The sequence below is a fragment of the Phyllobates terribilis genome, unplaced genomic scaffold, assembly GCF_046119375.1.
Source record: "Phyllobates terribilis strain yellow unplaced genomic scaffold, ASM4611937v1 Scaffold_4__5_contigs__length_816908805, whole genome shotgun sequence".
Lineage (NCBI taxonomy): Eukaryota > Metazoa > Chordata > Amphibia > Anura > Dendrobatidae > Phyllobates > Phyllobates terribilis.
Window position 1 is genome coordinate 434,905,277 of NW_027362764.1, and position 17,672 is coordinate 434,922,948.

Here is a 17,672-nt window from a genome sequence, read left to right on the forward strand (position 1 = left end):
ATCAATGATTTGATTTTTGCTTCATTCTCTTTTGTGTTTTTTCCTTGCAAGCAAATTAAATGAAGATAATAATACCAAAGAATTTGTGATTGCAATCATTTTCAGGAAGAAACTGAGTATTATCTGACAGAAGTGCAGGGGTGCTAATACTTTTGGCCACCACTGTACATTGCAATCAGGTTGTATTACAAAAATTAGAGTTGTAATTTCGCTTTTTCAGTTGGGACATGCTTCTACTTTTCATTGCACTTGTTTTTATAAGTCTGTGCCACTGAAATATGCTAAATGACAAACTCATTTCTCGATATTAACCTGTCACTAAATTCATGCTGGGTGAACCACGAGCAACATGAATTAGAGCCTGGCTGAGTAAATGCAGCCAGGTAAGTATTTCATATACTGTACATACATGGGAGTCAATCACCTGCAGAAGGGCTTTGAAAAGTCACTTAGGGGCTGAGCCAGACCAGTCATGTCTATCTCATGAAAAAGATAACTGTCTGCAATCATGTAGCCAGGCTCAAATTCTTGCTGGCCATGGTATGGGGAGCATGAATCATGTTGCAGGTTCCTTTTAAGAAGGACTTGTTAGAAATATTTTGGATTTATAACTAAAAAAATATGGTGCTTTGAGGCTGATTAATATTATATCTTTGATGAAAAATCCATTTTGTCATTTATCTGTAATCAGTCATGGAAGTTCTATGTTAATGAGACGCAAGTGCAACAGGGCTGTCGGCGAAATTGATATTCTCCTGCCCATCTGAGTAATAATCCCAATGTCATCAAACAGCTCCCTGCTTTTCTTAACCTGCCTCCTCTGTTATTGCTGGGGGCTGCACATGCGCTGATCGATTTAACAGCTCAATGACATCATTTAGAATTACTGCGCATGCCCAATTCCTAGTAATTATTGTGTCTACAAGAGATTTTGGTCAGAGGAGGCAGATCATGAAAAATCAGTGAACTGTGAGGTTTGGATAATGCTCAGACTGGCAAGAGAAGCCCAACTTCAGCATCCAGGCCCGCTGCACATTTGTCATCATCGGCATAACCTTCCATGACTGATTACAAACGAACAACAAAATGATTTTCTTCAGAATAAATTTCATTTTAATCACCTTCAAAGCGACATTTCAGCCATTTCTTCAAATAAGGATCCTAACACCTGCTCACAGGTCATCTTAAAGTTTTTCTACCCCAGCATATAATGACTTCATAAACTTAAAGGGTATTTAAGAAAATTACCTTTCCCACATATTGTGGTTCAGATCCCATGTATTCTTCCAGTACGAAAAACTGATTCCATACCCAACCACGCTTAACTCTTTGTGCTGCAGATCTCCTTCCAGACATTGCGATGATAACATTTTCCCTTTGCTTGGATGTTGAAGTTTGTGGTGGTGGCTGGGGATGCAGTGGTGTTAACAGACCTCCATCGAAAAGGAACCAAAGAAGCAGCGATAAGCAGTTCCTTGTAAGCATTGGAAAAGACGTCCCTACTGCCCGGTAGTTAAAACTCCAACACTTGCTGTAAAACTGTAGGATCCAGTTTGATGTGCACCTTTTCCTCACCATACAAGTTCTACTGATGTAAAATGTGCATAAAAAGTATTTCTTCAGTTGACAATTCTGTCCTCACATTGAAATTCACCAATGGATTCCTGTAATATCATAAAAGAAATGTTATTATTTGCATAGACTGTAGAGAAATGCAGTAAAGTAGATATAGTGGCAGGACAGATTTGTTTTTCTCATCATAAACATTAAAATGAATAGAGATAAACAAGAAGAAATGCATTTTAATAAGTTATATAAAGATATATGTGAGGAAATATAACAAAAGCAATAGATATATAATGATGCTGTGAGGATGCAGAGGAGTCCCGGGTGACCTAAACACTAATATTTGAATACAATATATATTGATATTAAACAATGTCAATTTGGGACTATTCATGGGACATAATATTAAAATATCGAAATCTATATTTAGAACATATACATTTTTTATTTAAAATCCACTAGAGTGTTATTAATCCAAGGCAGTTGGAAATATAACATGTATTATCTAAAAAAAAATGAAGCAAATGTACTTTAGATTCCCATTGTATAGCATTTATTCATTAGGGGGCCCTTCAGACTCCATAATAAATATTTTATTATGCAGTGTGTTTGCAAGGTAGAGTCTGTATGTGCATTGTGATTGCTCTGTAGTAGGCACTAGAGGTGAGCAAATCATAAAGATTTGTCAATAGGGGCCACAATATTGGCATATGGTGCTGGGTTTCTGCATCTATTGTCCTGCATGTGTGGATAAGGCAGAATAATTTTTGTTCAGAATTTTGCAGTAGTATTTTGTAAGCTAAAACCAGGAAAAGAACATAAAAGGAGAAAGCTTATTAATGCAAATAATACTGACAAATAAATTCTGATGTATACTGTGAAAGAGGCCAAATATGGCTTTGATAGCCTACTTGCCAACTGTCCATTAATATTCATAAGACTCCAGGAAGTAGAGGAGACTCCAAGAAGAGGAGTCAAATGTCCTGAACAAGCAGCAGATTCAACTGTATCCGCACCCTCAGAACGCAAATACAGTTGAAAACTACGTCAGAGCTGGAAGCCATGGGCTTCCTAATCCTCCAATTACTGTGCTTAGCCAAATGCAGAGTTAGGTCTTTGGTCTGCCAGAGGTCCAGAGTTAAGTGGCGTGAAGCCTTTATTTCTCCAGGATGCCTGAGCCAGGCTAAAGGCGGCAGTAGGTAGACAGAGGAGGAAAAGGACAAGGCTGCTCATTGTATGAATGGTGTAAGATGAGCCCAAGTTAATTTTGTTTTTATTGGCAAAAATGGGCATTGAAATACTGATAGAGGGACAATGGTTATATGTGGGGGCACAAATAGGAAATATCACTATATGGAGAAACAATTTTGAATGTGTGGGATCACCATCACTACATAATAGTGCCCCCAGAGGAAATAGAGGCTTTCTTTAAAAAATAAAACTTAAAATTTATTCAAGTATAAAGAACTCGAGGTATATGACTCGCCCCCTGGGCCGCGGGGCACTCGAGACTGGGCCCCTGTACGATGCTGGGGGTAGTAGTGGTGGCAGCCCAGTCCCATGGCTCAGGGTGGTCAGACCAAATGGCGGTCTCTCAATCAGCGCTTTAAATGTCCGGCTACGCCACCCGTGGATTACGGTCAGGGATAACCACCGCTGCAGGGCAAGCCACTGGGGCTGGTGTTGGTGTGCAGCACAGAGGTAGAATAACTCCCCACGGGAGGAGTGTAGCCCCAGGGTAGTGTAGGTGGATGTTGGGGGTGATAGTTCCGTCCGCGACGGTCAGAATGCAGAGTCCGCTTAAACAGTTCTTTTTTATAACAGATGGTAATGACCCAACAACAGTACCGGCTAGAAGGGGGCCTGGATGTCTGAGAACACTCGGAAAGCCCCTCTGGTCAGGGTGAGGGTGTAGGCCTACCGTGCTCTCTAAGCTCTTCCTGACTATTCCCCCCCCTTTAGTGGTAAAATAGCCCACGTCTCTGAGCGTGCCGTGTACTCTCACCCGTATGGCTTGCAACTTGGGCTCCTTTTACCTCTGGCCTCTCTTTGCTTTGCTGGTCCCTTCTGTTGTGGCGGAGCCTCCGGGCTTTTTAGGCCAAAGGACATGAAATCCCTCGTGGATTGGTTCTCGGCTGCTGAACTTAGAGTCTTTACAGCCTCGGACCAAAATGTCCAGTAGGTTATACTCCCATTCTGCCAGGACAGACTCTCGGCGCAGTATGTCCCTGGCTAGCAGTTCCTCCACTGACTCACAACTAGAGATGAGCGTTGTTCTACTCGAACTGTTCGCCAATCTCAAATTCGAGCTGTTTTGGGCGGTGTTCGAGCCGTTCGGCGAACACGAACAATTTGAGAAAAATTCGGCTGTTCGAGGTTATGTTCGATAACTGTTCGTGCACCAAAATCATAACTGGATTTTTTCTCAGTAATGATGAAAATTAATGTTAATACGCAGTTTGAGTGTACAGCGGGGTGGGGGGAGGGGCAGGGGATGGATCTCTGCAGGAACAATGAAGATCTCCATTTTTTTTTCTCTTTCCCGCATTTGCAGTGGGGAGGTGCAATCTGTCAGCCTATCAGCAGCGCACACATGGAGCGAAGTGCTTTTTTTCACACAAGCAAGGGCATGTGTCATTGGCAGTGTATGTCACATGTCCTTGCCCTATAAGACCAAGCCATTTTCCCCATCGCCACCATTTTCTCACTTCTGCAGCTGCGTGTTAGACGGCACCGCTGTTGCTGTGTGTGCTATACCTTGTTAATTTCAAGCCAATTTTCGCACAAATCTACAGATAGCTTGGGAGTAGGGAATAGTTGTGATTGCAGTCCTTTTAAGGACTAGGTTACAGCATTTCCTACGACTTTTATCAGGCAGGTCTGTGCTCTTAAATAGATAGATTGTGGGAGTAAAGACTAATTGTAATTGGAGTCCTTTTCAGGACTAGGTTACATCAGTTCCTATCAGTTTTTGCCAGGCAGGTCTGTGCCAGTGCTGTGCAAGTTTTTTTCACAGCATTTGGCTGAATCTAGCAAAGGTAATCCTTTTTGGCCTATTGCAGAGTGTGTTAGTCAGTGGAGTAGCCTATCTGTGCGGCAAGATATACCACCTGTGTATAGAATACCAATTTTTTTACTGCACCTAGTGAAGTAAAATCTTTTGGGCATAGCATCATTCTATTAGTCCATCAATACTGAACTCCATCAGGTTGCAAATTGAATATAATTTTTTTCTACATCTATCTCTGAAAAAATATTGGGCTTCTAGCTGTGTGTGGGACTTGTTCTATTAATCCATCTATACAGATCTCCATCAGGTTGCAAACTGAATATATTTTTTTCTGCATCTACCTCTGAAAAAATATTGGGCTTTTAGCTGTGTGTGGGACTTGTTCTATTAATCCATCTATACAGACCTCCATCAGGTTGCAAACTGAATATATTTTTTTCTGCATCTACCTCTGAAAAAATATTGGGCTTCTAGCTGTGTGTGGGACTTGTTCTATTAATCCATCTATACAGACCTCCATCAGGTTGCAAACTGAATATATTCTTTTCTGCATCTACCTCTGAAAAATATTGGGCTTCTAGCTGTGTGTGGGACTTGTTCTATTAATCCATCTATACAGACCTCCATCAGGTTGCAAACTGAATATATATTTTTTCTGCATCTACCTCTGAAAAAATATTGGACTTCTAGCTGTGTGTGGGACTTGTTGTATTAGTCCATCTATACTGACCTCCATCAGGTTGCAAACTGAATATATTTTTTTCTGCATCTACCTCTGAAAAAATATTGGGCTTCTAGCTGTGTGTGGGACTTGTTCTATTAATCCATCTATACAGACCTCCATCAGGTTGCAAACTGAATATATTTTTTTCTGCATCTACCTCTGAAAAAATATTGGGCTTCTAGCTGTGTGTGGGACTTGTTCTATTAATCCATCTATACAGACCTCCATCAGGTTGCAAACTGAATATATTTTTTTCTGCATCTACCTCTGAAAAAATATTGGGCTTCTAGCTGTGTGTGGGACTTGTTCTATTAATCCATCTATACAGACCTCCATCAGATTGCAAACTGAATATATTTTTTCTGCATCTACCTCTGAAAAAATATTGGGCTTCTAGCTGTGTGTGGGACTTGTTCTATTAATCCATCTATACAGACCTACATCAGGTTGCAAACTGAATATATTTTTTTCTGTATCTACCTCTGAAAAAATATTGGGCTTCTAGCTGTGTGTGGGACTTGTTCTATTAATCCATCTATACAGACCTCCATCAGGTTGCAAACTGAATATATTTTTTTCTGCATCTACCTCTGAAAAAATATTGGGCTTCTAGCTGTGTTTGACTTGTTGTATTAGTCCATCTATACTGACCTCCATCAGGTTGCAAACTGAATATATTTTTTTCTGCATCTACCTCTGAAAAAATATTGGGCTTCTAGCTGTGTGTGGGACTTTTTCTATTAATCCATCTATACAGACCTCCATCAGGTTGCAAATTGAATATAATTTTTTTCTGCATCTAACCCAGCCAATAGTTTTGGCCTAATACCACAGTTTGGCCACTCAGCTCTGCTCGGTTCCCATCCATTGTTTTTTTGTGCAAACAACTCCAGAGTTGTGAATTAGTTAACCACCAAAATGAGTGGAAAAAGGCCTGCTGCTGGTGGAAAGGGGAATAGGCGTGTTGGGAAGGGGAAAAAAGGTTGTGTCCGTGGGGTAGGTGTTAAAGCAACAGTAACATCTGCAGAAGAAAGACCATCTTCCAGCCAAACTAAAATGTCTACTTCTTTTAGCGGACAATGTGATAAGATCCCTTTCTTACGGCCACGTCAATCGCTACAAATTCCAGATGAGGCACAAAGACAGCAGGTGCTTCAACGGATATCAAGTGCTCCTTTAAGTGGGCTCTCCTCCACATCAACTTCAACATCACAAATACTCCAGTCCTCAAAGGTGTCACCCCAATCGCACTTGCTTCCTCACAGCTCCCAAATCTCCAGCTGCCCGTCTGAGTATGAGGTAGAACAGATGGTTGAGTCTGCAGAGCTGTTTACTCATACTATAGCCTGGGAATCAGAGGTCGACTCCAGCGCTTCTGTGAATCCAGACGAGGAAATGATCTGCACTGATGCCCAGAATCTTTATGAGTCGGATCCAGGACCAGACGCAGAAGGTTCTGACCATAATGTAGACCCTCATTCCCAAACTAAAACTCCTGTTGGTGGAGACAATGAGGAAGACGATGATAAGACTCAAATACCTGATTGGAGCGACAACTTTAGTTTTTTGTCAGGGCAGGAACAGGTTGGCTCTGAGGACGACGGGTGTGATAACGCACAGGGTGATGATGATGAGGTTGGAGATCCCACTTACTGTCAACCCACAGTCAGCCAAGAGATGAGGTCAGCAGAGGAGGTGGAGGAAGATGCTAGTGACGACGAGATCAGGTTGCGCCTTCCTGGACAGAGACGTAGTACTGGAAGCACGTCAACAACCGCATCCTCAAACACAACTCTGCCTCTCACCACAAGTCATGGTGGCTCTTCAGGTCGCATGGGTGCTAAGCCTTGCATAGCCTGGGCATTTTTTCAGATCGATAAAGATGACCCAACTCGTGCTATCTGTAATATTTGTCAGCAAAAGCTAAGTAGAGGCCAAAAAATACATAGTTTGAGTACTTCATGCATGAACCGGCACATGGACATGAAGCATAAGTTGCAGTGGGAAGCTCAGTGTGCTACGATGCGGCCTAGCCGGCCGGGCCAACCACCTTCTGCCATATCGTGTGCATCCGCGGCCTCTTCATCCTCTGTGACTGGGGGGACAGCAGTCACACCTGTTTTTGGGCGCAGACCTGCCACCTCTTTACCCGCAACAGCCAGAGTGATTGTCAGGTCATCATTTTCTTTGGAGGTGGTAACACCAGCTGGTGTTGAGCGCTGTCCGACATCGATAGCACCACCTTTGGATCAAGGCAACCTAACATGTCCACCTGCATCTTCCTCACAGAGCGGCAGTTTGCCTGGGACAACCTTATCAACCCCGTCTAAGCACAATAGCCAGCCCTCGGTCCCTCAGATGTGGACAAGTAAAAGACCATTTCCTCCTAGCCATGAGAAAGCTAAGAGGTTGAATTTCACCATCTGCAAGCTCTTGGCTACAGAAATGCTGCCTTTCCGCCTGGTGGACACAGAGGATTTTCGAGACCTTATGTCCGTCGCAGTGCCCCAGTACCAGATGCCCAGTCGGCACTACTTCTCAAAGAAAGGTGTGCCTGCGCTCCACCAGCATGTCGCACACAACATCACCGCTTCTTTGAGAAACTCTGTGTGTGATAGGGTGCATTTCACCACAGACACTTGGACGAGTAGGCATGGACAGGGGCGTTACATGTCGCTGACTGGGCACTGGGTAACTATGGTGACAGCAGGACAAGGGGCTGCTGTCCAAGTCTTGCCGTCCCCACGAGTTGTGCGTCAATCCTCTTTATGTCAAAGTTCCTCCACTGCTTCTGCCTCCTCAACCTCCTCTCGGTCTTCCACCTGCACCCAAAGCCTGTCTGGTCATGCCACAAGCTTTCTAACTGCACAGAAGGGATCCTGCACACCTCCTTACTATGCTGGCAGTAGGGCTCAACGTCATCAGGCGGTTTTTACATTGAAATGTCTGGGAAATGTGAGTCACACAGCTGAGGAGTTGTGGTCAGCTCTGGAGAACCAATTTCATGAATGGTTGTCTCCACTGGACCTGAAACCAGGGAAGGCCATGTGCGACAATGCTGCAAACCTGGGTGCGGCCCTTCGCCGGGGCAATGTCACACACGTGCCTTGTATGGCTCACGTGTTGAACCTGGTTGTCCAGCAATTTTTAGCCCACTATCCCAGACTAGATGGCCTTCTGCAGAGGGCACGGTCGCTGTGTGCTCACTTCCGCCGTTCGCATCCCGCAGCTCAGCGACTTACATCTCTACAGAAGTCGTTGGGCCTGCCACTTCACCGGCTAAAATGCGATGTGCCTACCCGGTGGAATTCAACTCTGCACATGTTGCAGCGACTGTGGCAGCACCGACAAGCCCTGGTGCAATACGTTCTGACGTATAGCCTGGGCCAACGAGATTCAGAGGTGGGGCAAATCACGCTGGAGGAGTCGTCTCAGATCAGGGACCTATGCACCCTTCTGCACAGTTTTGAAATGGCGACGAAGATGTTTAGTGCTGACGATGCCATTATCAGCATGACTATTCCGGTGATTTACATGCTGGAGCACATGTTAAACAGAATTCGGAGTCAGGTGGTGGCACAAGAGGAGGTGGAGGAAGTAGAGGAGGAGGAGTTGTATGCAGAAGGGCTAACATCTGCAAGGTCCAGACGGTCGACAGCACCAAGGCTGCAGGCATGTGAGGGTGGGGGAGATGGTTTTACCAGGGCGCATGGTAGCAGCCAAACTAGTGAGGAAGGTGCAGGAGCCCAGGAAGAAGTGGAGGACGAACTGATGGAAGACTCATCAGATGAGGGAGACCTTGATCACATTTCTGTTGTGCGAGGTTGGGGGGAGAGGACAGAGGAAGGAAGCATGATTGTTACCTCGCCACCAACACAACAGGGACTTGGTGCTCCTGGATGCGCAACACACATGAGTGCCTTCTTGCTGCACTACCTGCAACATGACCCTCGAATTGTGAGAATTAGAAATAATCCTGACTACTGGGTTGCCACACTGTTAGATCCCCGGTACAAAAGTAAATTTGCAGAAATTATTCCTGCCATAGAAAGCGATGAACGCATGCAGGAGTATCAGCAGAGACTGTTGCAGAATCTTACATGTGCTTTTCCACAAAATACCAGTGGTGCACGTAGTGAATCTCACAGTTCCAACTTGCCAACCGTGGGACCGTCAAGTGTTCAGCACTCAAACCGTAACAGAACCACAGTATCTGCTGGTAACATCAATTTTGCGGAATCATTTCACCACTTTTTTAGCCCATCCTTTGCAAGGCCACAGGAGACAAGAAGTCTGACACATAGTCAACGCCTAGAGACGATGGTACAGGAGTATCTCCAAGTAAACATTGAAGCCACGACTGTGTCACTGGACCCTTGCTCTTTTTGGGCTTCCAATCTGGATAAATGGCCGGAGCTAGCCACTTACACCTTGGAGATCTTGTCATGCCCCGCAGCCAGCGTTCTGTCTGAACGTGTGTTCAGCGCTGCTGGTGGTGTGCTGACAGATAAGCGCACGCGGCTTTCCACTGATAATGTAGACAGACTCACGTTCATAAAGATGAACAAATCATGGATCCGAAATGACTTTTCTACCCCTGTGTCATCCTGGGGAGAGTAAAAGCTTGATGAATGGTTAAAATCACCCTACCAACCGTTTTAAGCTTTCAAATTACTAATCATGTTTATCTGTATCTTAGCTGGAAAATATTTTGGGCTTTGTAGCAGTGTGCAACACTGATTCTATTAGGCCATCTATAATAAGCTCCACCAGATTTAAAATTACTAATCATGTTTATCTGTATCTTGACTGGAAAATAATTTGGGCTTTGTAGCAGTGTGCAGCACTGATCCTATTAGGCCATCTATACTAAAGCTTCACCAGATTTAAAATTAATAATAATTTTTAGCTGCATCTAGCCCAGAAAATAATTTTGGGGCTCCGAGATGCGCAAGACACATAAGTACCTTCTTGCTGCACTACCTGCAGCATGACCCTCATATTGTCAGAATTCGAAGTAATCATGACTACTGGGTTGCCACACTCTTAGATCCCCCAAACTTTTCGATCAACCTTTTCATTTTAATAAAGACCAAAAAAATGGTCATTTTTGAAATTATAAGCATTAGCAGGTTGTTAGAAACTGAAATCAAACAGTTTTCAACTCAAAACTTTATTCTAGGTGATGTTACATTTTCACATAGGACCCCTTGTTCGAAAGGAGCTTCTGAACTCTCTAGTCCATTGAATTTGTCAGGTTTTGGATGGTTTCTGCTTCAATTGTTTTGCATGAGGACAGAATACCCTCCCAGAGCTGTTGCTTAGATGTGAACTGCCTCCCACCATCATAGACAATCCTTTTAATGATGCTCCAAAGGTTCTGAATGGGATACAGGTCAGGGGAGCATGGGGGTCACACCATAAGTTTGTCCCCTTTTATGCCCATATCAGCCAGAGATGCAGATGTTTTATGTGCAGCATGAGATGGTGCATTATCATGCAGAAAAATGATCTTGCTGTGAAATACACGGTTCTTCTTCTTGAACCATGGCAGGAAGTGCTGTTTGAGAAAATCCACATACATTATGGAGTTCATCTTTAGCGCCTTCAGGGATCCTAAAGGGGCCGATAATCTCTCTCCCCATGATTCCAGCCCAAAACATTTCTCCACCTCCTCCTTGTTGGCGCTGTAGCCGTGTTTGCGTGGGGTGTCCATCAACCAGCCATCCTCCACTCCATCCATCTGGACCATCGACCGCTGCACGGCACTCATCCGTGAACAAAACAGTTTTGAAATCAGTCTTCATGTAATGTTTGGCCCACTGGAGCCGTTTCTGCTTGTCTGAAGTGGATAGAGGAGGTCGACAGGATGGCCTATGCACAGCTGCAAACCTCTGAAGGACCCTGCATCTTGTTGTTCGGGGGACGTTGGAGGCACAAGCAGCTTCAAAAACTTGTCTGCTGCTATGACAAGGCTTTTTTGCCGCTGCTCTTTAAACCTGACGTAATTGCCTGTAGGAAAGAGTCCTCAATTTGCCCTTATCAGCACGCACACGTGTGTACTGTGAATCAGCTACATACTTCTTGATTGCCAAGACACTTCATCCTGATCATCGCACAATGTTGATTGTAGTCATGCCTTGACCTAAACACTCCACAATTTGTTGCTTCTCAGCAGCCGACACATCCTTTTTCTTTCCCATTTTGGCAGAAAATGTAGGCTGCTTAATAATGTGAGACAACCTTCTTAAGTAGTCTTGCCTTTCATTGGACACACCTGCCAAACTAATTAGCACAGGTGTCTGCAATTACTTACAGTGATATAAAGAGCCCTGACACACATCACCATCAATGAGTTTAACTGACAAACAAACAAATTCTTCCCTTATCACTCCTAAACACTTTTTGCATAATAATTTGGAACGCAGTGTACATGTGCTTTTCCACAAAACACCAGTGGTTCACGTAGTGAATCTTACAGTTCTAACTTGCCAACCGTGGTCTGTATGGAGTTGTTCAATAAAGGGCCCAAAATTAAGATAACATAGATGGGAGAGGTCTCTATGAATAGGAATTCCTAAGTATTTGATACCCTGTGAGGGCCAGGCAAAGGGAAAGTTGGACTGGATGGAATCCTATATGGATTTGGGGAGGGAGACATCAAGGGCCTCAGACTTCGCTGCATTGATTTTAAAATTTGACCATGTAACAAAGTGATCTATTTCAGCCATAACAGCATGGATGGATATATGTGATTGAGTGATATATACTAGGACATCATCAGCAAATAGAGAGCACTTGTACTCGGTGCCTCCCACCTCAATACACCTAATATTGGGGTTATGGCGAATTGATGAGAGCAGGTGCTCCGTCACTAGGATGCATAAGAGAGGGGACAGAGGACATCCCTGCCTTGTCCCATTGGTGATTGTGAAAGGTGATGAAAATGTTCTGATGCACCCCCTGGGCTTTGGGACACCCTGAGCCGGACCCTTTTTGGTGGATGCTGGTGGTTGTAGTCTTCGTGGCGGCGACCCGGTTCCGTGGCTCAGGGTGGTCAAACCAGTGGCGGAACTATTTATGTGGTTTTGATGTTTAAATGTCCGACTACACCACCCGTGGATTGCGGTCAGAGTGAACCGCCGCTGCAGGGCAGACCGCTGAGGCTGGTGTTGTGGGTGCATCAGAGCGTAGCATAACTCCCCACGGGAGGAGTATAGCCTCAGGGCAGTGTATGCGGAGGATGGGGGTGATGGTGCAGGGCAGCAGCAGTAACGACAAGGAGTCAGTGATGCAGTCCAGGGCCTTTACTCACAGTTCTTATTATCCAGACCACGTCTGCAGGTAACGGCTGCCCACGTCGTACTGTGCTCACCAGGTGAGGTGCTCAGACATCTCCCAGATAACTTTGGAGCGCTTCACAGGACCCCCTTTGTGTGTCCTTTGTCTGGCCTTTCTTACCAACCCTTCTGTCTAGCTGCCTCGGGCCTCCTCTTGGTAAACTTGGCGCCAGTTTCCCTGACCCTATGTGGTTCCTTCCTAGCGGATGTAGCGAGGGGCTGCGCCACATAAAATGTCACAGCCTCCGGTTTCTAGCTGAGGGTCGTTTCCTGCCTCCACTAGTTTCAGGGACCGGTCTCCCCCTTTGGCCTGACCCCTCCACGCAGGTGGATTCGGGCGTGCGGTGGCGACTCGCCCGTCCGCACCCCTGGGATCCCTTCATTCCTCGTTCCTGGAGCCTTCTCCGCTCCTCTTCCTTCCTTCTCCCTCTTCCAGGCCTGGGCCTCTGTTACTAGGCCAGCCTCCGGAGCAGAGCTCATGCAGAGCCCCTGCTCCCTGCCACTTCTGCTCAGACTTCTCTGCACTGAACTAAGATGGTGCCCACCTTTTATACTCCCTTCTCAATGCACCCAGGAACTGCTTCCTCCCTGCTCCTGCACTACAGGGTTCCCCTTCCTCAGTGTTCCCTCCCCCCACTCCAGCCAGGGACATGGACTGTCATGCCTATCTCAGAGGCGGCAATGTGGTGTAATGCATGCAGGTGTCGGGTCCTGATCCACACTCCATCCTTACCTGAGAGTGAGATATCACACCTCTGGGTTAGGTGCAATACCTCTGTAGCAACCGAGCCCTCAGGGTGCTACAGTTCCATTTATCTTCAGCCTAGGTGACGTATTGTGATACAGGGCTGTGATTTTGGCTATAAAAGGGTCCCCTAGACCCCTACCCCAAGATTTTTAAGAGAATCATATATGGCGTGCCAGGAGACTCTATGGAATGCTTTCTCAGCATCCAACGAGAGTATCTAATTACAAATTTTTAACTGCATCTAGCCCAGGAAATACTTTGTGCCTAGTAGCAGTGTCTGCTAGTCAGCGGATTATCCCGGCTGTTAAGCAAGCTACACCACCTGTAGTTTAGACACTTAATTTTTTCAAAGGAAATGCTTCGGGACCATGGGATACTCAGTGAAGAGCATCAGGAGGCACCCCAAGGCATAGGGGCTGGGACTGGCAGTAGGATGCCTTGCGGTGGACAGCCGAGCTCGATCCTTATAAAAGCTTTTTAACTGCAGCAGCTTTAGTGGACGCTACTGGAGCTGGAATTACGCGGCTGCTGGCATGAGACTTGCCCTCCAATAGATCCTTGTAAATGGATTTAAAGTGTATTCATTCAAATTAGAGAGACATTTTAAATTAAAAAGCTTAGAGCTGCCTCCACCACAGGGGGGCTCGCTCGACCCACCAGCGGACAGGCACCAGTATTGGGAGAGGGGGGCTGGTCATCAGGGTTCACCGCGGCTCTGGCACAAACCCGGCGACACGGAGGTGGCACGGGCAGGAGCGGACTGGCCGTGTCGGCTTCTCACTTTTTGGATTTTAGAAGGGCATGACATGCCTATATCTGTGTCTCCCCCTCCTTTTACTCCTCCACCTCTTTTATTTTCGCATGACTACATGTACTTGTCACTTTTCCATGTGTTAGTTATGTCTTCTGAGCAGTTTGTCAGCTTTTGGACACCTTTGAAGGTGTTTTCTCTGTGTTTCTATGTGTTTTTGTTTGCCTGCCATTGGTTTTAACGGTGTTCGACGAACAGTTCGACGAACAGTTCGGCGAACACACGGGTGTTCGACGAACCGAACCGAACTCGAACACTACGGGGGTGGCTCAACACTACTCACAACCTCCTCAGCTACAGCTGAACTGTCCCTCCTTCTCTGGGACTAGTCTCACTCCTGAGCTAGGTCGTCCAGTTCTCCCTAACCCTGCCCCCAGTTCCAGCTTTTATAGGGGCAGCCAGCTCCCCCTACTTGCCTGGGACAGGAGGTGCTGTATGCTAATTGTCCCTAACCAGTGAACCTCCCTCCTGCTCTCAGACACAGCCTTTAATATTTGTGGCATCCAGGCCTGGGGTATACAGTTAACCAAGTATAAAATACTGCTAACAGGACACTCTGTCTTACTCATGGTCTACGTAACCTGTATATCTGGAGTTTTTTATACTTGAATAAATGTTAATAAATAAATGTTATTATTAAATAAATGTTTTTTTTTAAAGAGAGCCTCTACACTGTGTTCCAAATTATTATGCAAATAATATTTTCTCAGATTTTCCCAAATTACCTATATGAATTGAAGTCATTGTAATTTTCCAGTCAAAAAACTATTAGAGTACAATTGAAAGGTTTTTGTACAAACTGGCTATGATAACAGTATATTTAAAAAAAAAATAAAAAACTCAAACTGCACTCAAAATGCTTGTTCCAAATTATTATGCACAGCAGAGTTTTCAACCTTTTCATTTTAATAAAAAACAAAAAAATGGTAATTTTTGAAATTATAAGCATTAGCAGGTTATTACAAACTGAAATCAAACAGTTTTCAACTCAAAACTTTATTCTAGGTGATGTTACATTTGCACATAGGACCCCTTGTTCGAAAGGAGCTTCTGAACTCTCTCGTCCATTGAATTTGTCAGGTTTTGGATGGTTTCTGCTTCAATTGTTTTGCATGAGGACAGAATACCCTCCCAGAGCTGTTGCTTAGATGTGAATTGCCTCCCGCCATCATAGACACTCCTTTTGATGATGCTGGAGAGGTTCTCAATGGGGTTGAGGACAGGGGAGCATGGGTGCCACACCATAAGTTTGTCCCCTTTTATGCCCATAGCAGGCAGGGATGCAGATGTGTTATGTGCAGCATGAGACGGGGCATTATGGGCAGCATGAGATGGGGCATTATCATGCATGAAATGATCACGATGGTCCAGATGGATGGAGTGGAGGATGGCTGGTTGATGGACACCCCATGCAAACACGGCTATGGCGCTAACAAGAAGGAGGTGGAGGAATGTTTTGGGCTGGAATCATGGGGAGAGAGATTGTCGGCCCTTTTAGGATCCCTGAACGGGTAAAGATAAACTCCACAATGTATGTTGAGTTTCTCAAACAGCACTTCCTTCCATGGTTCAAGAAGAAGAACCGTGCATTCCGCAGCAAGATCATTTTCATGCATGATAATGCCCCGTCTCATGCTGCACATAACACATCTGCATCTCTGTCTGCTATGGGCATAAAAGGGGACAAACTTATGGTGTGGCACCCATGCTCCCCTGACCTCAACCCCATTGAGAACCTCTGGAGCATCATCAAAAGGAGTGTCTATGATGGCGGGAGGCAGTTCACATCTAAGCAACAGCTCTGGGAGGGTATTCAGTCCTCATGCAAAACAATTTAAGCAGAAACCATCCAAAACCTGACAAATTCAATGGACGAGAAAGTTCAGAAGCTCCTTTCGAACAAGGGGTCCTATGTGCAAATGAAACATCACCTAGAATAAAGTTTTGAGTTGAAAACTGTTTGATGTCAGTTTGTAATAACCTGCTAATGCTTATAATTTCAAAAATGACCATTTTTTTGTTCTTTATTAAAATGAAAAGGTTGAAAACTCTGCTGTGCATAATAATTTGAAACATGCATTTTGAGTGCAGTTTGAGTTTTTTATTTTTTAAAAAATATACTGTTATCATAGGCAGTTTGTACAAAAACCTTTCAATTGTACTCTAATAGTTATTTGACTGGAAAATTACAATGACTGCAATTCATACAGGTAATTTGAGAAAATCTGCAAAAATATTATTTGCATAATAATTTGGAACACAGTGTATTTCCACTGGATCATTTCTCCCTTCATTTTTGTACATGTGCAGCTGCTCTGACTGGATCCATGCATGGCTTCTGACAGCTCCACTTCTGCTACGCCCAACTATTTGATGATCTTATCTACCACTGTTTTTTTTCACTTAGCATTATATACCCTATTAATTCCACTTCACAATAATGATTTTTCCACTTTATACAATAATATTGTGAAGTGAGATAAATAGTGTATATTGCTATGTGGGTGCACAACTATTAACGTGTGGGGGAACTATTATAAATGTGATGTGGCAAAAATAAGAACGATGACTTTATGAGGGAACTATTAATATTGGGGGACATACAAAGAGAATGTTTAGTCTTGTGAAGGGGCAGTAAAGGGGTCTTTACAGGCATTTGGAGCCATAGAGAGGGCATTATTACTATTTGGAGCAATGAGGGACACTATTACTATCTAGTGGGACATGGAGCACTATTAGTCTTTGTTGGCGCGAAACTTGCTTTTTTGAGACACAGGAGGGACCCTATTACAATGTAGAAACACAAGGGCTCTATTAGTTTAGGGAGGCATAGGGCATTAATGTTGTGTTGAGGCACAAAGGGGATACTAATACCGTATGAAGGCACAGAAGAGGCATTATTACTACATGGAGGCAAAAGTGGTGCACTGTTATTGTCGGTGGTAATACTTTCTAGTTCACTAGGGAGAGGGATTATTACTTCATGAGGCACTTTATATGGTTATAGTACTATATGGTTTAAGTTAAGATGGGGGAAAAGTGGGGATTGGAGTGGAAAAATGATGAGCCAAAGATGTTTTTGTATTACATTCTGAGGGATCTAGTTGTGGACAGAAGTATTCAAGGCAGTCTGGGGCCTATGGAAATGAAATGGAAAAGAAATTTGCTCCCAAATATGCAAAACACCCCTCTGTTACACCCTAGAGTAAGGAATAATATGACTTTGTAAGGAATCTTGTTATATAGATTTATTTCTCAAGTCAATGATGCTTAAATTAGGCTAGGTGCACACTGTGTTTATGCTCTTAGCTTACAGTAAATAGCTTTTCCCCACACAAACTGTAACTTTTACTCATCAGACAAAGACCAAAATGTTATTTTTTTTTCACCACCATCTGCCTGATAAGAATCCACTTACATATTTGTTTGTTTAACTGTAGAGAACTTCTGGAAAGACCATGCAATATATATAT

The 17,672-nt window shown here is 44.3% G+C and overlaps 1 protein-coding gene across 1 annotated transcript in view; it reads right to left on the reverse strand.

The window, feature by feature from the left end:
• CDH12 (cadherin 12) overlaps positions 1-17,672 on the reverse strand; it is a 1,546,793-nt gene that overhangs the window by 536,970 nt on the left and 992,151 nt on the right. The window contains exon 5 of the mRNA XM_073678634.1: positions 1,249-1,664. Within this exon, the coding sequence (XP_073534735.1) occupies positions 1,249-1,578 (330 nt within the window). The 5' untranslated portion in view covers positions 1,579-1,664. The remainder of the gene's footprint in view (positions 1-1,248; positions 1,665-17,672) is intronic.